The sequence below is a fragment of the Armigeres subalbatus genome, chromosome 1, assembly GCF_024139115.2.
Source record: "Armigeres subalbatus isolate Guangzhou_Male chromosome 1, GZ_Asu_2, whole genome shotgun sequence".
NCBI classification, from domain to species: Eukaryota; Metazoa; Arthropoda; class Insecta; order Diptera; family Culicidae; genus Armigeres; species Armigeres subalbatus.
This window is the reverse complement of record NC_085139.1, coordinates 122,036,208-122,058,999: the sequence shown is the minus strand read 5'-3', so window position 1 is coordinate 122,058,999 and position 22,792 is coordinate 122,036,208. Positions and strand designations below refer to the sequence as shown.

At 43.8% G+C, this 22,792-nt stretch overlaps 1 protein-coding gene across 1 annotated transcript; it reads right to left on the bottom strand.

Annotated features, from left to right (window-relative positions):
• Positions 1–122: 122 nt before the first annotated feature.
• On the bottom strand, positions 123–12,880 carry LOC134205063 (farnesol dehydrogenase). The gene is made up of 4 exons (XM_062679959.1): positions 12,476–12,880; positions 12,147–12,409; positions 11,950–12,087; positions 123–347 (listed from the first exon to the last, which is right to left on the bottom strand). The coding sequence occupies exons 1-4, from the start codon at positions 12,771–12,773 to the stop codon at positions 300–302; spliced, it is 747 nt and encodes a 248-aa protein (XP_062535943.1). The 5' UTR covers positions 12,774–12,880; the 3' UTR covers positions 123–299.
• Positions 12,881–22,792: the final 9,912 nt, after the last annotated feature.

Sequence of the window (22,792 nt, the reverse complement as noted above, 5' to 3'; positions counted from 1 at the left end):
ATGTTGGTAACTGTATTCAATTCTGCCAATTTGAAGCTTTACTTGGATGATGAGACACGTGTTCTGCTGTTGGGCTTCTAATGATGTTTCGGATTGTGTGGGATGGTCAGAATTCAATAAGATCTCGTTTATTTTTGTTTATTGAGGTCACGAAATAATCGAATCAAGCCAGAACTTTTTTTTTATTGGCGATAGCTTGTTCGGTATGTGATAATTGTTGTCTGTAGGTGCATATAATGTTTATTAGTTACAATTAACGAATGTTTTCTGTTTACTTTAAAGCATTGCTGGAGGAAAATTTACTCAGGATTTGAAACCATTGTCGGCATCACGGTGATGTCATCAATCTGAAACAAAAACGAAAAACAAAATCTATATTGTGGCTGTGGGTTAAAATAAACAAAGGAATATTACATAAACGAAGTTTTAAAAAACGAAGGTGTATTACCGTGACCTGCCCTAATTCCGCGCATTGCCTAGTACCGTGGATTTTATCCAAATTCATGAATATAAAAAGGTACTGTCTGTCATACACATCAAATTAATTGGTGAAATGCACAAATATATAGCAAAAATGTTAGCAAATAATCATACTTGGGTACTTGAAACGGGGTGAGGAGTGCCAGCGAGTGACGGATAAGAAAAATGTTGCTAGGAGTCGAATGCTAGTGGCTCGTACCCGTTCCAACAGAAAGCGGTACAGTGTAGCAAGGGCAGAAGAGAAACGAATCCACCACTGATAGCATAAACGCAGGAGAACATGGATAGAAACGATATGCAGAGGTTTTACGCAACTGTCAATGGCACGCGGCATAAGACTGCGTTAGTGCCCGCCATGTGCAATGACCGAGAGGGGAATTTGCTGACAGACAAGACTATGGCGGTAGCCAGGTGGAAGGAACACTTTGAAGATTTGTTGAACGGTGAAAATGGAGGTGTATTAAGGAGCAGGATGGACATATAGCCGGCAACGGTCAAGCTGTGGAACAACCAACGATGGACGAGGTTAAGAATGCTCTAAACGAGCTGAAAAACAGTAAAGCTGCTGGGAAGGACGAGATCTCGGTCGAGCTTCCCAAACACGGAAGTGAGCGGCTGCATCAATCAATCCACCACATTATCCAGCAAATATGGGAGGATGAAGAACTGCCTACCGGCTGGTTGGATGGCCTCATATGCCCAATCTTTAAGAAAGGGCACAGACTAGAGTGTGCCAATTACAGAGGGATCACCCTTCTGAACTCGGCGTACAAAATCCTGTCGCGTATCCTGTTTAAGGTCACTCCTGACGGAATCCAAGTTTAAAAGTGCTCGCGTTTTCGGGGGCACACCACTCGATACGGAAGCAACGCACAACTGTTATTTTTATTATTTCACGTATTCTGCGATGCAGCAAAGCTAAATCAACAAAAATGACAGTTGTGCGCCGCCTCTGAATCGAGTGGTGTGCCCCCGGAAACGCGAGCACTTTTAATCTTGGATTCCGTCAGGAGTTGCCTTGACAGACTGAGACCGCTTAAGGAGTTATTCGTCGGCGAATACCAGGCAAGTTATCGTGAGGGCCGATCAACGATGGATCAGATGTTTCGCCTGCGGATGATCCTTGATAAATTCCGGCAGTACAACTTGCAGATTCACCATCTGTTAATTGATTTCAAAGCAGCGTACGATTCAGTGAATAGAAATGAGTTGTGGCAGATAATGTCCGAACATGGTTTTCCGGCAAAACTGATTAGATTGATACGTGCAACGCCGGGTGGCTCGAAATCAAGTATTCGGATTGCAGACGAAGTGTCAACCGCGTTTATGACCTTAGACGAATTGAAGCAGGGTGATGCACTTTTGAATTTATTATTCAACATTGCACTCGAGGGCGCTATTAGGAGATCTGGCGTGCAGAGGAACGACACTATCATCACACGGTCGCATATGCTCTTGGGCTTTGCGGCCGACATCGACCTCATTGGAATCGATCGCAGAGCAGTAGTGGAGGATTTTGTCCCACTGAAGAGGGAGACGGCGAGGATAGGCTTAACCATTAATGATTTGTTTATCGGCTTTATCGGTCATTTCTACTCAAAGTATGAGGGAGTAGATAATCGAAAGAGAGTAGCGCAATAAAACGACTTGCTCGTATGGTGGTTGATAACAAATAATAAATTCAATTCATTCTGTTATCAACCACCATACGAGCAAGTCGTTTTATTGCGCTGCTCTAATAGGTTATGGGCCTATTCGCAAACCATTATTGAAAAATAACGTATGATATTCAAGATGCCTTCGAATCAAAATGGATCTGCTGGTAGTAGCATAGTCGGTACAAATCTTCCTGGAATCGAACGTTTAACCGGTAGAGATAACTGGGCCACCTGGAAGTTCGCTGTACAAACTTTTTTGAAGCTCGAGGATCTCTGGTGCGTTGTGAAACCGAAGAAGAAGGACGACGGAACCTACGAAGACGTAAACGCGGACAAGGATCGTAAGGCAAGAGCGAAGATCATCCTACTTCTTGATCCCATCAATTATATTCATGTGAAAGAAGCATCGACGGCGTGTGAAGTCTGGGTAAAACTAGAGAAAGCTTTCGAAGATTCAGGTTTGACTAGGCGAGTCGCTTTACTTCACAAATTGATCAAGACTGGACTGTCATCTTATGAATCTCTGGAAGTTTACGTAAATCAAATCATATCGACTGCACATCAACTCAACGGAATCGGTTTTGCAATCAGCGAAGAATGGATTGGAACCCTGTTGTTGGCTGGTTTACCTGATTATTATTTTTTTTCAAGAGGTGCGTATTTTGTCAAGTGAATCGGCGTTCGCTACGAATAAAAGATATGGTAACCCCGGTAAGCAAATAAAGAAACCGGATCCACCTAAAGGACCAAAGTGTCGAAAATGTGCGAAGTATGGTCATATAGCTAAGGATTGCCGAAGTTTGATAAAGGAGAACGCATTCTGTGCCGTATTGTCTACTTTCGGGCCGATGGAAGATGAAGCATGGTTTTTCGACTCCAGTGCTAGCGTACATATGACGCGAAACAGTAACCTGTTGACAAACGCAAAGCCTTCAAGTGGTACTGTAGTAGCAGCGAACGGAGTTACTATGCAAATAGCAGCAACTGGATCAATATTATTGCAGCCTAGGTGTAGTGACGACAAAATTCCTGTTCGCGAAGTTCAGTACTTGCCGGATCTATCAGCGAATCTATTGTCGGTCAACCAAATTGTGAAAAAGGGCCACTCTGTCATCTTCAACAATGAAGGATGCTAGGTGATAAATCAAGACGGCGACATCATTAGCCACTGGTAGTCATCAACATGATCTGTTCAAGCTATGGTATGCTCATCAGCAGCAAGCTTGAAAGTCTGGCATCAACGTTTGGGACATCTCAATATTAATGGGGTGCGTAGCCTGGCCAATGGATTGGTGACCGGAGTCAATATTGTTGGAGGTTATATGACGGACTGCAAGGTATGCCCAATGGGCAAGCATAGTCGACATCCTTTCTGCAAGCAAGGTTCTCGTGCTGATGGGACACTTGATCTAGTTCATTCTGACATTTGTGGGCCAATGGAGGTCAAGTCGCTAGGAGGAAGCCGCTACTACATTGTTTTCATCGATGACAAGTCGCGTAGAATGTAGACTTATTTTTTGAAAACGAAGTCGGAAGCTGAGGTCATTCAAACTTTTCGGGATTTCCACGCTATGGCGGAACGACAATCTGGAAGAAAAATGAAGATACTCAGAACAGACAACGGAAAAGAATACGTCAATGCTGGTTTCAAAAATTATTTGAAGCAACACGGAATCATTCATCAGACGACAAATGCTTATACTCCTGGGCAAAATGGTATGGCGGAACGTGCAAACAGGTCGATCGTGGAACGTGCTAGGTGCATGTTGCACATGGCAAAGGTATCCAAAGCATTTTGGGCAGAAGCTGTGGCCACGGCAGTGTACTTATTAAATCGTTCTCCAACTAAAGGTCACAATGTTACACCTCAAGAAGCATGGACGGGTAGGAAGCCTAATCTGTCTCATGTTCGGATTTTCGGAACAAATGCAATGGTTTTCGTTCCGAAGCAAAAGCGCAAAAAGTGGGATGCCAAGTCTGAAGAATGCATCTTGACTGGTTTCGACGAAGAATCAAAGGGATATAGATTGTACAATCTGCAGTCCAAGAAAATCGTAATAAGTCGTGAAGTAAATTTTCTTTAACGAAGGCGTTGATGCTGCTGTCCCAATTCATGAAACTTCAAACCGGAAAACGATTATTCTCCTAGAGCACGAGAAAGCGATTTCTTTATCTCCGCAAGAATGTATTCAAAATGAAGCAGTATTAAGCGATGACGAGGATGACGAGTTCTTTACCGACGTCAATGATGAAACTTCCGATGACACGTTCGATGAGAATAGTGCTGATATTGCTAATGACACTGTAATAGACATGACCCCTGTGCTCCCACCGCGACATTTCTCATATCCACCTAGGTCACAGATGTCGAGGCGCAGCGGTCGGGAGCACAAACTCCCAGGCAAGTACAACGATTTTATAGTTCCACCAAAAGGTCTTCCAAGTTGCATTCCTTCTCAGAATCAAACTGACTGTCACAGCCAAAATAATTGTTCATCCACGGAATCGCAGAGCAATGACCAACCCGATGTTGCCGAAACATTCCAACAAGAGACCTGCAGTTCACAAGCGTTTATGGAACTTTTGAGCCAGGGTCAGTTAAGTGGAATCGCAGCACCCAAGTTTGACGATAGAAGTTCAACAGTTGATAATCCATACACTCATCAAGATGCACTGTCACGGAACGATTCCGAATGCTGGAAGAAAGCAATGCAACAGGAATACCAGGCGTTACTGGATAACAATACATGGTCACTGACGAATCTCCCTGAAGGAAGGAAGGCTATAAAATGTAAATGGGTTTTCAAAACAAAACTTGATGCTGCCGGGAACATCGATCGCTATAAGGCAAGACTCGTTATCAAAGGCTACTCTCAGCGAAAGGGGGTGGACTACGATGAAACCTACTCGCCAGTGGTTCGTCACAGTTCGCTTCGGTATTTATTCGCGCTCGCTGCGAAGCATAATCTTCTGGTCGATCAAATGGATGCTGTCACCGCTTTTCTGCAAGGTGATCTGGAAGAAGAAATATATATGGAGCAGCCTCCGTGTTTTGAGCAACCTGGAAAGCGACCGTTAGTATGCCGATTGAAGAAAGCTTTATATGGGTTAAAGCAGTTAAGCCGCGTATGGAATGCAAAACTAGATGCAGCACTCAAGAAATTAGGCTTGAAGGCATCAAATTACGATCCATGCTTGTATTACAAGATCTGCAACGGCAAGATTCTGTTTGCAATTTATGTAGACGATCTAATGTTGTTTTCCAACGACGAAGACATAAAAAATGAAGTAAAGGTAAAGGTGAGCAGTATGTTCCGCATGAAGGATCTTGGACCAGCGAAAAGTTGCTTGGGGATCCGGATTACGCAAACCGAAGATGGTATAACACTAGATCAAGAAGTCTATATTGAATCGATTTTAGTCCGTTTCAACATGCAAGATTCAAAAGCCGCTACAACACCAATGAACACTACTATCAAGCTAACCAAAGAAATGTCACCGAAGAATGTGGAAGAAGCTAAACAAATGGCAACGGTGCCGTATCAAGAGGCAGTTGGGTGCCTAATGTACCTTGCCCAGTGCACACGACTTGATATCCTGTTTGCTGTAAACCACTTGAGCAGGTACAATACAAATCCTGTATCTTATCATTGGCAGGCAGTGAAACACTTGATGCGCTATCTGAGAGGAACTTCAAAAATGAAACTTCAATATTCAGCATCAGGAAACAAAAAGATCGTTGGTTTTTCTGACGCAGATTGGGCCGCTGACACAGATGACCGGAAATCAACTAGTGAATATATATTTCTGCTACAAGGCGGTGCGGTATCTTGGTCTTGTAAAAGGCAGTCAACCGTAGCATTATCTACTTGCGAAGCAGAATATATGGCGTTGTCTGCAGCGGTACATGAAGCATCATGGTGGCAAGGACTCCTATCACAGTTCGGCCCAAAGCAGTCAATAGATTTGTTTTGCGATAATCAAAGCACTATATGTATTGCAAAAAATGGCGGGTACACTCCAAGGACAAAGCACATCGTCATTCGGCACCATTATATTCGTGATGCTCTGGATCGAAAGATAGTAAATATCAACTATGTTAGCACTGACGAACAGGTGGCAGATGGACTGACAAAAGCTCTACAACGAATCAAACTGGATCGAAATCGACAAGCTATGGGAGTTTCCCAATAATCGTCTTAAGGAGTAGTGTTGTGATGTTAATCATGTTAATATCACAACAGGAAATCATCAGATTGAAAGCCGTTCGCTAGGGCGCGAACAAGTATGAAGCGAAAGAGGGTGAAAGGGAGAAAGGAAGACCATCTATTGAACAGCACACAATCGAAGCGTGAATCTTTTTGCCTAACGCCCTGGTTGTGGACGGCTTGGTTAGTGGTATGGAAACCACCGTGCCAAGACAGGCAAAAAGATCCAGGCAACGATCTCCCCATGTGCTGTTCTGTTTTACATCTAGTTCTATCGATCGGCAGCCGGCAGGTTTATTCCTCCAGGTTCGGCAGAATAGCACATGGGGAGATCGTTGGCTGGATATTTTTGCCTGTCTTGGCACGGTGGTTTCCATACCACTAACCAAGCCGTCCACAACCAGGGCGTTAGGCAAGAAGATTCACGCTTCGATTGTGTGCTGTTCAATAGATGGTCTTCCTTTCTCCCTTTCACCCTCTTTCGCTTCATACTTGTTCGCGCCCTAGCGAACGGCTTTCAATCTGATGATTTTCAATTATCTTTCGATTATCTACTCCCTCATACTTTGAGTAAAAATGACCGATAAAGCCGATAAACAAATCATTCACCACAATTACGGTCGTAAAATCTGTTTCAATTAACCATTAAGTCTACCAAGACAAAGTACATGGTGGCAGGTAGAGATAGAGGAAGACCTAGTGGTGTTGGTGCTGAGGTAGTGTTTGATGGGGATGTGTTTGAAGTTGTTGAAAAATTTGTTTACCTTGGAACGGTTGTGACATATGACGTTTTCCGTGAAGTGAAACAAGTATTGTTGCTGCGAATAGGACCTTTTACGGATTACGTAACCAGCTTAGGTCCCGAAGCATGCAGACGGCTCTACACAAAACTCTGATTCTACCAGTGGCCCGTTATGGGCATGCAGCATGGACGTTAAAAGAGGCCGACCGGAGAGCTTTTGGGGTTTTCGAGTGAAAAGTGTTGTGTACAATACTCGGAGGGAAACTAGAAAATGGTATGTGGCGCAGACGCATCAATCATAAGCTGTATCAAGTATACAAAGAAAATACAGTCGCCTATCCACATCTCGATATTGAAGGGACCATCGAGATAGGGAGAGATCGAGGAATAGAAGGAAAATTCAAATGGCTGCTAGATCCAAAAAAGCTCGTTGCTATGAAAAGCGACAACAAAACAAGTGTCATATCTTGTTGATATGTTTGTTATTGTCCACAGATGGTCTAGTAGCCTAAAAATTTGAACATATCGACATAAGGAGAGTGAATCCAGAACAAAATATGATCAGAATACATCGAGATATCGAGATAGGGAGGTTATCGAGATGTAGAGTATCCAAATGTATGTAGATTGAAGGGACCGTGGAAACCATCGATATAGGGAGAGATATCGAGATACAGAACATCGATATATATATAGCCTTATGATATACGAATGCAAAAATGGTAACTTGGCTTAGGAATCTCGCGGTTTATAACTGTGAAAGTGCTGAATGAACGCTAAGCAGCGAGGCGCCAATGTCCCAGGGGGATGGCGAAGCAAACTGGGCTACGACACAATCGAAAAAGGTGAACGTTGCACGAACGAACCTCCGAGTGCCAAACCAATAGGTCAGCGTTCTGTCGCTCCACCACCAGCGTCGCTGGAGGCTTTCCCCGAGCTGCCACAGCCGTCGAGTCAGATCGAACGGTCTGGCTCAAAAACCCAACTGTCTTGGTTGACATATTCAAAAAGCCAGCAAACGCTATGCGATCGAAAGATCGAACCGCCGGAAACGATAAGGACGATTCGTCCACATCGACGAGAAGTAGCCGAGGACGCCCGCCCGACAAGAAACAGCGATGCCACGACGGTGACGACGAGCAGGATGTGGACTTTCTTCCATAAATGGCTCTCACGTCATACAACCTCGCATCCATCAACATCGGCACGATCACGAACCCCACAAAGCTGTACGCACTCCAACCCTTCATAAGCAGCCAAAACCTCGATATCGTGTCTCGGCAGGAAGTCGAGAACGAACAGCTTTCCTTGCCTGACTTTGTCGTTTTCGCGAATGTGAACCACATCCATGTCACTCACATGGATAAGAGCCTGGACAGCCGCCCTGATAGCGCTGCGAGTGCACGACATAACGATCAGCAACGTCTACGCGTCCTCCGGCTCTGCGCAGCGCGCTGCTAGAGAAGAGTTCTTCAATGGCACGCTTGCCTATTATCTCCGCCACCACACCGAGAACGTCATCGTAGCAGGCGATTTCAATTGAGTGCTGCGTGCGTGCGATTCGTCCAGTCCGAACACCAGTCCGTCTCTTAAAATCGCTGTACAACAGCTGCACCTACGTGATGTGTAAGAGAAGCTATGTCCACGTGATGCTGGCTTTACGTATGTCTGTCGAAACGCGCGATCTCGCCTCGATAGGATATACACGCACGTCAGTTGTTTTACAGACCACATACCACAAAGCGCTAACGCTATGATTCTGTCTCCCTCCACTGGGACACGAGTGGAGGGAGACAGAATAAATTATTATAAATTGCTCTCCCGCATCCTGAAAAACAGGATGGACCGCATTATGCAGGCCCACCGCGTCCTAAGCAACGGACAGAAATGCTCAAACGCAGAACGAAACATCTTCCAGGCTACTCTCGCTTTGAAAGATCGGATCGCCAGTCTCCGTCATCACCGTCGCGCCGGTAAACTCATCAGCTTCGATCTGGAGAACGAATTCGATCGGGTGCGGCACCCGTCCTTTTCGAAACCATGCGGTCGTTCGGGTTCAACGAGGAACTCATATCTCTCCTCTCGAACATAGCCAGGCGATCCTCATCCCGGTTGCTCATCAATGGACACCTCTCTCGATCGTTCGAGATCGCACGGTCTGTGCGGCAATGCGATCCTCTGTCCATGCACCTAAAGCCTAGATCATTTAGAAACGGGACACTTCATTTTCTAGTGGTCAGATATGCAAGTTTTTCACAGCGTTTCATAATTAGTAAACCATTCATTTATGTCTATTTTTTTCACAGTTTGAAACTAACGTGGTTTCAAAATATTCACCATGCAGGAAGAGAATCGATAAATAATTCTGCACGGTCCTGCAAAATCCATCTTCGTCAAAAGCCAGATTTTACCCTTCATTAAGTCCTATGATGGCCCATTTACGTTTTAGATAGATTTAACCAGCTGTCTTTGTAGCAAGGAAGTGCTACAAAGGTACTACAATAGTGGAGTCCAGTTCATCCCAAAAAATCTGAATCCAGAAAAATTGTCCTCAATTCCATACAACAGAATAATTTTGGGTGATTATTAACCAGAAACTGAAGATGAAGGGAGCAGTTACCACTGACATTGACCGTATGAAGAATTGGTGGAATTAGCTAACCATAATCATGACTGGAGAAGGTGTGCGCCGACTGACAAGCGGCATCGACAGGAAACTGCAAGAATTTCTTCGAAACAACGATGCTTGATTCGTTTCAGTCATTCATATGAAATAAATTAATATAACTTTTGTTTCATTCTTAGAAAGTTTTTCAATCAAACTGAAAGTTAAACAAATACACGCATTTTAAAGTGCCCCATTTCTAAGTGATCTGGTCTTTATTCGTGCTCTATCTTCATTCACTGGTGTGTAGGCTTGAGCAAATATGTAAGGATGATCTGCTCGTTGCCTACGCCGAAGATATCAGCTTGATAGTGACGTCATCGTGGCAAATAGAAGCGATGAATGAAATGTTTCGAGACTGGTGCGTTTCGTCTGTACTGCCTCCGCTTGGTGTCCACACGGCGAAAATCATAGCAACGATGGGACGTTGCAGCGCTACGATGCCGAATCCACGGTCCTTGAGCACAACGGCGAGTATGCGTGTGCTCTCGATGAAGTTGAGAGATTTGCAGTTCAACAAACCGAGTTTTCAATCGCTAATTCCTTTTCGTCGCTGTGGTTTTCGCTGATTGTTTCCGTCCGTACTCTCTTGTTGATTATTCGTTGCACGAGTTTTTTAAGTCTGCCTCGCAGGGCCTGACTCCAAACCCCCCAAATTTCCGGTGGACCATTCCTCCTTATTTCCGGTGGCCCATGGTGCACAGTGTCACTTAGAGTCCTTCGCTGGCACTCGGACGATGATCAGCCGCCCCTAACATTGTGAACAGACGCTGTTGTAATCCGCACCTAACATGGAGAACAGTCGCTCCTCCGTAGAGGAACAAACCCACCCCCCTTCCCTGTCAGTATATGACCCCCAGTTGGTAAAATAAAATGGAAAGTACTAAACTCGGCTTATGACAGATGAGATCCAGTCAATTTATTTGTTTCGCGGATGACATGGACATTGGCGGCTGAACATTTGCAAAGGGGGCAGAACTGTACATCCGCCTGAAACGTTAAGCAACAAAAGTTGGACTGGTGGTGAATATTGCGAGAAAAGAGAAAAATTCTAATTTTGCGGAGCAAAGAAGAAGAAGAAGCAGACTGAGTGTCGGAAACTTCAAAATGGCATGCACTGTACGAAAAGTGTTGATATTTCTTGATATCAAGAATATTCGAGAAATCTAAAATGTTTCAAAATCACATAAGTATATGACAAAATGCCTTCAAAGTATCATAAAACTTGTTTAAAAAATATAGTGGAATGTAACACTCGTTTAAAGTTGCATATTCTCGTTGATTTTAATAATCAACATTCACACCGAAAAAATAAACCAAAAATTTTTACCGTGCAGCAAGTGATTTGACGTTTGCGGAACAGCTTTCCGACAGTCGACCGTCGGACCCGGTTCGAATTTTTCAATCTTCTCGCAATACATCGAAGACTAAGTAGATGCTTGTGGGTGGAATCAAGCACAACAGGGCCCGCCTGGGAAGCAGTGTTACGATAAACGGGTATACCTTCGTGGTAATCGATGAATTCGTCTACCTTGGATCATTGCTAACGGCTGATAATTGGACTTATTCTACGAGTCGAGTGACGTGAGGTGAGTCGATTTTAGCAATTCTCACGTGAGGTGACCATGTTATTCAAATGGGGCTATACGACTCTTCTCACGTCATTCGAGCAATCTCACGTCAATCCACTCGTAGAATAAGCCCAAATAATGTTAGTCGTTAAATACGAAGGCGCATCACCTGTTGAAGTCGGGTGTAAGCACTTCCGAACTCTCTGGACATGAGTTGTCCCACTTGGACTTGCAATATATCTCACCCACACATTCCCTTTATCTCACCGACACAGAATCAAAATTTTCTGGTGCAAAAATATTGAGAATGCTGTGGATGTTCCAAAAAAATCAGAAAATATCTAAAAATTTATTGGATCGAATTGTGTTGATCTTAATGTAAAATTAAAAAATGCCGATGGGGCTAGTTCGTGTGATGCCATAAAAAGCCGTCAAAACGAACCCTAATCAAATATCATTATAGAAGTAAATCATCATTGAGTTTTAGTCTTGTCTTTAATAGGCCGCAATGTAGGTTGTCTGTTTCCACGGTCACTTTTTAATCGTATCAGGTTTCTTTTATTAATCATGCGTTGCATTCTGAATCTTGATTGACAAGGAATAATCGTTACGTTTGAATACTCACTTGCACATCCAATGGGGACGTCAAGCAATGAACGATGTTTGATGTAATATCCCCAACCTGCAGCTTGGGAAGCCTTTGCGCCAGTGCTGAATCGAATACTTTGATCATGTCGGTTTGTACCATTCCAGGATGGATACTCTGAAATATCGGGGATTTGGTAATTGTTTTTTATTTCGTTACTAATGTATACAACTCACGGTTAATCTCACTGGCAATTGAAAGTATATGAGCTCCTTTCTTACAACTTCTGCCAAACCAGTTAGAGCGAATTTTGACGCTGGGTAAGCACCAAACATTGGTACTGACACATCCGGTATACGTTTTCCCAGAATGCTATTGATGATAAAAATGTATCCTGGACTTGCTCGTTCTTTCATATCTTTCACGGCTTCCCGTATGCAGATACACGTTGCAACAACATTGATGGTAAAAGTATCACGGAAATCGGATGAGTCACTTTCTGCAAGTGAACAATTATATGTTAATTAACAACCTTCTTCTCACTGACATTTATTTGTGCACTAACGTGTAACAAAATTGCATCGGAAAACTCCAGCGTTGGAAATCAGAACGTCGACACCACCCAGCTCTTTCCGGATCCAGGCAAAAGTTTGAAGGATTTCATCCTCATCAGCAACGTCACACTTGCGAGCGTAAATCTTTCCGCGACCGGTCACCTTAGCACAAAGGGCTTCAACCAGATCTACTCGTCTGGCTATACCCACTACTAGCATTCCGGCATTAGCAAGCTCCAGGGCCGTGTTCTGCCCAATACCCGCGCTAGCGCCGGTCACTAATGCCACTTTTCCTATCCATTTATCCATCCTTGCGATGTGGAACGATTCGAGTCTTACGCTGTACTGAACAGAATGTTGGATTAATTTGTGGATATAAAAAGATTTGTGTGTTGAACAGGAAGATCGAATTGACTGAAGTTGACTTCGTTCTCGATTGAGAATATCGAATTACTTGCACCAGCAATGTGGAATAACTGGTAGAAGAGAGGCGTGAAGCCAGAAATGTCTGATGACGGGCTTTGTGGTAACACGCTGCTTTGCCTTGTGATTTGGTTGGGTATTTTGTGGTGCCCATTTCGACATAATTCAATGTGAATAATCACAGCACAGACAAAATAGAAACACAAATTTTCTTTCGAGGGGAGCTCGGTATATTATAGATGTTTTCATAGCAATTAGGTATTTGTTTCATTTATTTCACCGGGTTACTGTCAATCAATTCGGATTAATGAGTACAACATTGAAAAAAAAACATGCATGTACAAAATTCCAATTAACCTACATCTTTTTCTTTTCTTTGGAATTACTCAGCGTGGAAATACTTTGATTATTAATAATAAGTATAAACCTAAAATATTGAAGTAAATATTCGCCGGACTTTGAGGTAGAAGAGAAGCTTGCAACGCTGTTACAACATTTCACAAGAATGTAATTAAATTCTGATTTTAGTTCGATTAACCAGTTCTGAATTAAAAATTCAGTCTAATCAGTTTTGCCGGAAAGCCATGTTCAGACATTCTCTGCCACAGCTTATTTATTGGCTCTGAATCGTATTTTTTTTTCTTCCTAAGCAATGGAGGGGGAATCTGCTCAACAGACATCCTGGGTTGTCCAGGAATTGCGGGGTTAGGACCTACCTCCAACAGCAAACGAGGGAGGCAGGACTGCATCCCCGACCCGCTAAACCGTTTCCATTGCCGCCAAGCCCATCGTCCCTTCGGTACAACCAGAAAGTATGTAATGCTTCAAAGGGGGGCCAGTGCATAACGCACCCTCGAGGTTAGCTGCGTGTCCTTGCAGCATCGAACATCGTGACTCGCTTTTTTAGAAGAACACCATGGTATCGTGCCAGCGCATTGCCGGCTTTCCAGGTGGCACGCCCTATGTCCTCGGAAGGTGGGAAGAGTCGACTTCGCGCCTGCTTCCCTCTGCACGACTGGTATCAAGAATGATGATGCCGCGTGCACCCCAAATTGACCTCTCTGCGATAGGGCTTATTCGCCAGCACACAGAGGGACTTGCCGACGCGGTGCCTACGCCTGCCCCAGCCTTGACGAGGACACCTTTCCGTCCTCGGGCTCGGAACCCGCCCGGTTGACCGACGCCGCGAAAGCGGCGATACCATGTTGTTCTTCACGCGGTCACTTGTTCGATAAAAGGATCGAGTTCGACCACAGGGCACCGGTATGACCCATGAAGCCGACTCCGAACCCTTGGACCACCTCTTATTTGCGCCTGAACTAGCCATTCCTCGAGTCCACGCGCCACTTTCTGTGTAGCTCCAAGACGATTTGGACGATAGCCGATAAAACGGCGTTCCAGCCAACTTCATCTTTACACATCCTCCGGACTAGGTTGTCCGGGGTAGTGTCCAGACCACATGTGGCAAGCATGTGGTCAGGGGGCAGCAGGGACAGCAGGAACAGCATGATGTCCAAGGGCTTGACGACCCCTCCCCAGCTGTCTGCGAGTCAGGGAGAACTGCCTAGGGCGTGGTGGGATTTAGCAGTGGGCTCTGCTAAAATCCCTCCCAAAAAACCACAAGTGCCCGTAAGCGGACTCTATCAAAGCGACTGTGTGCCGCTTCAAAAGCACAAGCCCAGGGAGGGAGTGCCAACTGGCATGTGGAGTGTCCCTACTTCGGTAGGGTAGTGCGTGAGCTGCTTCGGCAGGGAGTGAGTGATCTGTTTGTGCTGAGGCAGGAGTGTCATAGCGAGTCGCCGCCGCTATGGCCACCTCGAAGCGCAGCAGAAGTCTGAGTATGGACTGCACATGCTAAGGTAAGAGTGTCGTAGCGTAGTATCGTTGATTAGTCCCCACATACCGCTATCGACACCTCGAGGCATGGCAGTGGAGTGTTAGAATAAGTTGTGGAGTGTACCTACTTCGGTAGGGTAGCGCGTGAGCTGCTTCGGCAGGGAGTGAGTGATCTGGTTGTGCTGAGGCAGGAGTGTCATAGCGTGTCTCCGCCGCTATTGTCACCTCAAAGCGCAGCAGAAGTCTGAGTATGGACTGCACATGCTGAGGCAGGAGTCGAGGTATCCCATCGACACCTCGAGGCATTGCAGTGGAGTGTTAGAGTGAGCACCCGAAAAAGGGTCACATGGAGCGAATGGTCTTTGGAGAAGCTGCTTCGGCGGCAGGGTAGCAGTGGGTTGTACCCACACACCTACAGTTGTGCACATGTGGTGCATGGGGAGTGTCCCTGCTTCGGCAGGGTAGCGTATGGTCTGCTTCGGCAGTGGTGTGATTGATCTGCTCGTGCTGAGGCAGAGTGTCGTAGCGCAATATCTCTAGGCCCAGGCAGTTACCGCTATTGACACCTCGAGGCATGGCAGCGGAGCGTCCGGGAGAGCATCCAAGTAAGACTCAAATGGAGTGAATGGGGTGCGAGCACCCAAGTCAGTCTCGCGTGGGACGAGTGCCTGTGTGAGCGATAATGAGTGAGTACGCTTAGTACTGCCGTCCCCCCAGAAGTAGTACTGCGAGGTAGTTCCTGGGGGAAACGATGGTGGAGCCCAAGGGAGTTTAGTCGGTATTACCGGTATGGTCGAGTCCGACACTCCAGTACACTTCCGTGTGGTAGTTTGGCAACTACAATGCACGTGTACTGGGTTAGTGTGTAAATGCATTCTCCCTTGTAAAAAAAAAAAAAAAAAAGCATGTGGTCACGCATTGTGCGAAAACGCGGGCACACGAACAACACGTGTTCCGCCGTTTCTCTAAACCTGCGCACACCGGACACTCGGGCGAGGCCGAGTGTCCGAACCGGTGTAGGTACTTTCTGAAGCAACCATGGCCTGTAAGGACCTGGGTCAGGTGGAAAGTGATTTCCCCATGGCGCCTCTTGATCCACGTACCTATCTCCGGTATCAACCTATGTGTCCATCTACCATTAGTGGAACTGTCCCACGCACGCTGCCATTTGACCATTGAGGCCAACCTGACAGTCCTACGGATGCCTCTCGTGCCGCGCATTTCGAAGCACTCTATGTCTTCACCGATAACGATGTCAACAGGCATCATACCGGTGATGACGCAAAGCGCATCGTGCGACACGGTACGGTACGCGCTCGCAACTCTTAGGCACATGAGCCTATACGTACTTTCTAACTTCGTTCTGTAGCAGTTAATACGCAGGGCCGTGCCCCAAGCTGCCCCCCCATACCTCAGTATGGACAGAGCAACGCTAGCCAGAAGCTTGCGCTTGCTGGCATAAACCGCAGAGCTGTTGGAATTCGCCGACGAGTAACTTCTCAAGCGGTGTCAGTCTGTTAAACAGCATACGCGACAGAATTTTGTATGCCTGGTTCAGAAGGGAGATGCCTCTGTGATTGGCACACTCTATACTGTGCCCTTTCTTATTGATTGGGCATATAAGGCCACCAACCAGCCAGTAGGCAGTTAATCTTACTGGGTACTATGACTGCAGATAAATCGATGAACGTTTTTGATGGTAACAATGTTCTAGGAAGATGAAGCAGAACTATCAACGAATTCACCCGACACAAAATTATTTGGAAACAAACCCATTTAAGGCACCATACTAATACTATTGCTTGATCATGACTTTAAACTACCGAGAAAATCTATTACTTTTGTTTTATTTCAATGGATTTCAAGCTAAATAGTCGTTTCCTAATTTATCATTGATGTAGAAAGTGAATGTTTTGAGCACTTAAGGCTCTGTCTCATTTCCCGAATCAAATTTAATTTTACTTAAAACTGACAGTTCGAAAATTTGAAATTCAGCCGGCCATAAGAATGGCTGCGTGCTACCCAGCAATTCCAATAAGACATCGATCAATAATGATTCGATATCTGTCAAAAGTAATCCTGCTCATCCAGCAGGGTTATTCGATAATTATTGAACTGTCACTTTTAAGTTTAATTTGAGTTTAATTATCCAATTGAGACAGACCCTAAATAATTGTGTGACATCGAAAACGATTTGAAATTTTTAATTTAAGCCAAAATCTGCAATTTTCATTTGCCCTTGAATTGGGACAAGTGGGACATTTCCGAAAAGCTATTTTAACTGTTTTTAGATGGTTGTCTAGTGAGAAATAACTTCAACATTCATATATCATATGGATCTGAATCAGTTGCAGTTTGATTTCGATGTTAAAAAGTATTGTACAGTTAATTACCAAATGTGTGTTTTGCATTCTGTAAATTATCTCCCGCATGAAGAAGAGCAATGGCTATAACAATGATGCGATATTCTTCCGTTTACAATGCAAATAATCTATTTATTCTACAATAGGTCAACAGGACTTGACTTGTGTTTTGTAATTTTCAAACTTCGCATCAGATTCTCAGATAAACAAAGTGCATAACACATAATTTGACAATTTTGTTCTGTTACTAATTAAAAATACTGCGCATCGCCTGAATAAAAACGTTTCTTCTGAAGTACTGATTTATGTGATAATTTGTGTTTTAAGCTGAGAAATATTTATTTATACGAAAAGTGAATAAAGATTTGCTTATCCTTGCCACCTAAAACATTTGGTACAAAAGTAAGCTAATGTTAAACAAGACAACAGCCAAATAAACAGTAAATCGGCTGTTGTCTTGTTTTCATATCTGCTAACATTAATCCCTTTCTTCTTGTAAAAAATAAAGTCCGACATGCAACCAATCTCTACCCTTGATCTGAAAATACTTATACTCAGAAATAATATGAACAGTATATCTACATTCCTCAAAATAGTTTCGTTCGACAGTAGAAAACAGAATAGGTCCCACTTGCCCCGTTTGAAGGGGTAAATTTATTTCTAGCACTACCAAAATTTTTGTAATTGAATAAATGGCTTCCAACACCTCTGCACTTCAACAATGGAAGCATTTAATGTTGTATCCGTGGTTAATGTTCTTAGATACCCTGTTTTCTAAGTATGCGTTAACAATTTTGCTGAACTAGCGTTTTTTTAGGTCCCACTTGCCGGGGTACCTTATGACATTTTTTTTAAACATATATATATATAGCTCGTATAGTCGGTAGAGAGGACTTTTTCCGTCCCATAATCGATAGGGAGAGCCTTCACTCCGCTACCAATGACAACGGCCTACGGCTAGTAAATTTTGCTGCTGCCAGAGGGATGGCCATCAGTAGCACCTACTTTGCACGAAAGAACATCCGAAAGCACACCTGGAGACACCCAAATGGTGAAACTTGCAACCAGATAGACCATGATGTTATCGATGTGCGGACATTCAGAGGTCCGAACATTGACTCTGATCACTACCTCGTTGTCAGTAAAATTCGATCACGGTTATCAACTGTATCGAACGAAAGATCACAGCGAACGATGCGTTACAATATCCAGCGATTGTCGGCGGAAGGAGTATCGGCTGAGTACCGCCAGAAGCTCGACGAACGGATAAGTGCAATCAACGTTAGCGACAACATCAACGATCTATGAGAGTCGATCCATGGAGCGGTGAGCACAACAGCACGAGAAGTGGTAGGCACTACACAGAGGCGACCCAGTACGGGTTGGTTCGATGTGGAGTGTCAGAGAGTGACAGACGAGAAGAACGTTGCCAGAAGCCGGATGTTGGTGTCAGGTACCCGATCGAATAGAGATCGGTACAAGGAAGCAAGAGCAGCCGAAAAACGAACCCACCGCAGGAAGAAAAAAGAGTACGAAGAACAAGTTATTAGTGAGGCGCAGGAAAAATGGAGCAGAACGATATGCGGAGGTTTTATGAGTCTGTCAATGGCGTGCGGAGAAAGACAGCGCCATCTCCCGTCATGTGCAACGACCAACAAGGGAATTTGCTGACAGATAAAACTGAAGTGGCTGCCAGGTGGAAGCAACACTTCGAGACTTTGTTGAATGGAGGAAGTGACGGTGCATCGGTGAACAGAATAAATATTAGCGACGATGGACAAGCTGTGGAGTCACCTACACTAAATGAGGTTAAAAAGCTGTCAAAGAGCTGAAAACAATAAGACTGCTGGGAAGGACCAGCTCCCGACTGAACTTCTCAAACATGGCAGTGAGCAGCTTTATGAAGTTCTGCACCATATTATGTCGAAAATATGGGAAGACGAGGAAATGCCTGCTAGCTGGTTGGACGGCCTCATTTGCCCTCTCTTTAAGAAAGGGCACAGACTGGAGTGCGCCAATTACAGAGGAATAACCCTCCTTAATTCGGCGTACAAAATTATGTCCCGTATTCTGTTCAACAGATTGAGACCGCTTGAAGAGTCCTTCGTCGGCGAATACCAAGCAGGTTTTCGTGAGGGCCGATCAACGACGGATCAAATGTTTACCCTGAGACAAATCCTTGATAAATTCCGGGAGTACAACTTGCAGACACATCATCTGTTTATTGATTTCAAGGCGGCGTACGATTCAGTGAGACGGAACGAATTATGGCAAATTATGCTTGAACATGGTTTTCCGGCGAAACTGATACGGCTGATTCGTATAACGTTGGACGGATCGAAATCAAGTGTAAGGGTTGCGGATGAAATATCGACGTCATTTGTTACCTTAGATGGATTAAAGCAGGGTGATGCACTCTCGAATCTACTGTTCAATATAGTGCTCGAGGGAGCGATTAGGAGAGCTGGTGTGCAAAGAAGCGGTACCATTATCACAAAATCGCATATGCTCCTGGGATTTGCGGACGATATCGATATTATCGGAATTGATCGCCGTGCCGTGGAAGAGGCTTTTGCGCCTTTTAAGAGGGAGACAGCGAGGATTGGACTCACGATCAATACCAGCAAAACGAAGTACATGGTCGCTGGCAATCAACGTGGGTTCATTAGTGGTGGTGGTAGCGAAATAGTGCTGGATGGTGAAAAATTTGAAGTGGTAGAAGATTTTGTGTATCTTGGAACATTAGTGACGTGCGATAATGATGTTACCCGCGAGGTGAAAAGGCGTATTGCAGCTGCAAATAGGGCTTATTACGGACTTCGTAACCAGCTTAAGTCCCGTAGTCTGCAAACGAAAACAAAACTCGCGCTGTATACTATTCTGATTCTTCCGGTGGCTTTATACGGCCATGAGACATGGACGTTAAAGGAGGCTGATCGGAGAGCTCTCGGAGTGTTTGAGCGTAAGGTGCTGCGGACAATACTCGGCGGTAAACAGGAGAACGGCATCTGGCGGCGTCGCATGAATCACGAATTGTACCAGGTGTATAAAGGGCTGGATATTATTAAGCTTATACAACACGGCAGACTACGGTGGGCTGGTCACGTTGTTCGTATGCCGGAAGAACGTCAAGCGAAGATAATATTTAGTAGAGAACTCGGAAGAGGCCGCAGGCTTCGTGGAAGGCCGCGTACACGATGGCTTTTGCAGTTGAAGAGGACCTGAGGGCGCTCAATGTTCAGGGCGACTGGAAGCGATTGGCCCAGGATCGAGTCCAGTGGAGAAGGATACTTCATTTGGCGTAGGTTCAACGAAGAGCTGTAGCCCATCAAGTATCAAGTATCAAGTAAGTATATAGCTCGTAACTCATGCGTATGCACCACTCGCTTTTTTCTGGCCTCTCACTGAGTGTTGTACATTACACCTTCCACACGTAAAATTCGAAAGCCAAACTTGGTCCTAGAACTGATTAAGTAAGCCGAAAGTAACCTTATACGTAGTATCAGGGTTGTTACGACTACGCGGATTTCGCGGTTTTCGCGGATTTGGCGCGGATTTCCATAACGATTTTAGGGTTTCGCGCGGATTTAGTTTTAGGCGGAAATTTAATAAATGAAATTAATTAATGGCATGCATTACACTCTCAAGCATTCTTTAAATAAATGTTATGATGAGAGCTACGTCACTTGTTGTCATTTTTAATCCATTCTAAAACACGACGCACACAAACCATGTCTATTGAAGGACATAAACACCCATTTTCATCTTGTCAATTTCTTTGTAATTCCAAGATATTTGTCAGTTTCTGATTGGTTATTTCTTTTACGATGAACCACTCAGCATGATATATTATATCATTCTTCAAAAGTTTTTGCAGGATTTTTTTTCAAAAGAATGCCGCCTTGAATTTACAAAAGCGATGATCACAGAAATTTCTGTAATAAATGCTCAAAAATTGCACCGGGAGTTTTTCCGCAGGAAGTCACTAATCAATTTCTGCAAGAATTTCTAAAGCGATTTCCGTAGGGGATTTCTGCAAGTAAGCTCTGAAGTTTTTCCGCAGGTTATTTTTGGAGAATTTACTTGGACTCACGACAAAATTCCCAAATGAATTGCAGAATAATTTCCCAGGAGAATTTTAGTAAGAATACTCGGAGGAATTCCTTCAGATGTTCTCGGAAGAATTTCCACAGAAAATTTTGGAGCGACCTCAGACACTTCAGCAGATCCAAGGGCAGTTAGATTTCTGCAAACATTTCCCTGAAAATTTCCGCGAGATTTTCCGGAGGATGACCCGTAAAAATTTCTGGGATGAATCGCACGCATGATTAATTTCTATAAATAAAGTTCTCGAAGTTTTTGGATGCAATTCCAGTAAGAATGGCCAAAGAAATTTCTACATGAACTTTCAGAAAAGCTTGTTACAAGAATTGAAGGACTCATAACGGACTTAATTTCTGTTGGAGTTTACTCAAATTATTCTGCCGTATTTCCAAAGAAATTTCTTCTGAAATTTCTGAAAATATTCCCCTGTAAATTCCGAAGGAATTTACGCTTATTCCGACTTAAAAATCAACGGAGCTTGAGCAACTTTTTCAGAAGATGTATTATTTGTTTATTGATACCAATTCAAATATTTGTTTTACAGAAGTTTTGTTTAAAAAACGGAGCTTCATTGTCTAATGCCTTAATTTCTCAGCAGGTTTGTCTTGTGATCAATAACTACAAGAAAGTTGCATAATTAAATTGCGGGTTAGGCAGATTTTCTAATATTTGCTAAGTTTATCTTCAATCAATTACATATGATCAAATCTGGCCTGTCATTTGTATATGTCATTTGTATATCAACGTATCTTGTGCCGAATTCTATAAAGTTCTATCAGCAAAAAACTGACTAACCTACGGAACAAAAAGCAAATCCGAAAAAGCGGTGCTTATTCAAATAGTTTTGACTGATTAGTTCTTGTTCCCTTAGATTCAGTACTTCTAGTGGTGAATAAGGCCATTTAGAAGGGTTGTAATACTTACCGCGGTTTTATTAGCATTTTGATACAAACATATGTTACAAAAAAACGAACTTGTAGAAAAGACGTTCAATAAATTTTTATACAAAAATTGATATTTAACGTGTATTTGCTTAGAATTTAGCTCTGGATCGCGCGGATTTGATTTTAGTCGGCGCGGATTTGGCGCGGAAAATATTTCAGGATCTCCGTAACAACCCTGAGTAGAAACGCTTCACAGGAAACGTCATAATCGGCCTCTCCAAGAATTTGGAAGGTAAATATTTTTTCAACAACTTCAAACGCAGCCCTTCAAGCATTACCTTAGCAAGAGCAACATAAAACTTATCTCTGTCTCTACACGCAACCATGAATTGGCCCTGACAAAAGCGAGAAAACAAAATGGGCGCCGGCTGATGCTTTTTTATTTCACCCAGCAAGGGATATAGGACGTCAATTTAAAAATGATTATTAAAGCGGTAAAACACGTTTTAGCCTAAAATTGTTCACTTTTTTGGGTTAGAAATTTAATTTACTTTCATATAGGTAACACGAAAGTTGAATTATTTTGATTAAAAATCATGTGTAGATGAGGAGCCTAACATGTAATTTTTCAAAATTCTAACCCTACGTATTTAAAAGTTTTCAACATATCACTGTTAATAACATTTTAAAAGCATTTTAAAATATACGTCCTATACTT

Coding starts and splice junctions, on each gene's coding strand:
- LOC134205063 (XM_062679959.1), bottom strand. CDS start 12,773: ATGGATAAATGGATAGGAAAAGTGGCATTAGTGACCGGCGCTAGCGCG. Junction 12,410..12,475: donor CCGATGCAATTTTGTTACAC/GTTAGTGCACAA, acceptor GTTCACTTGCAG/AAAGTGACTCATCCGATTTC. Junction 348..11,949: donor CGTCCCCATTGGATGTGCAA/GTGAGTATTCAA, acceptor TTTTTGTTTCAG/ATTGATGACATCACCGTGAT.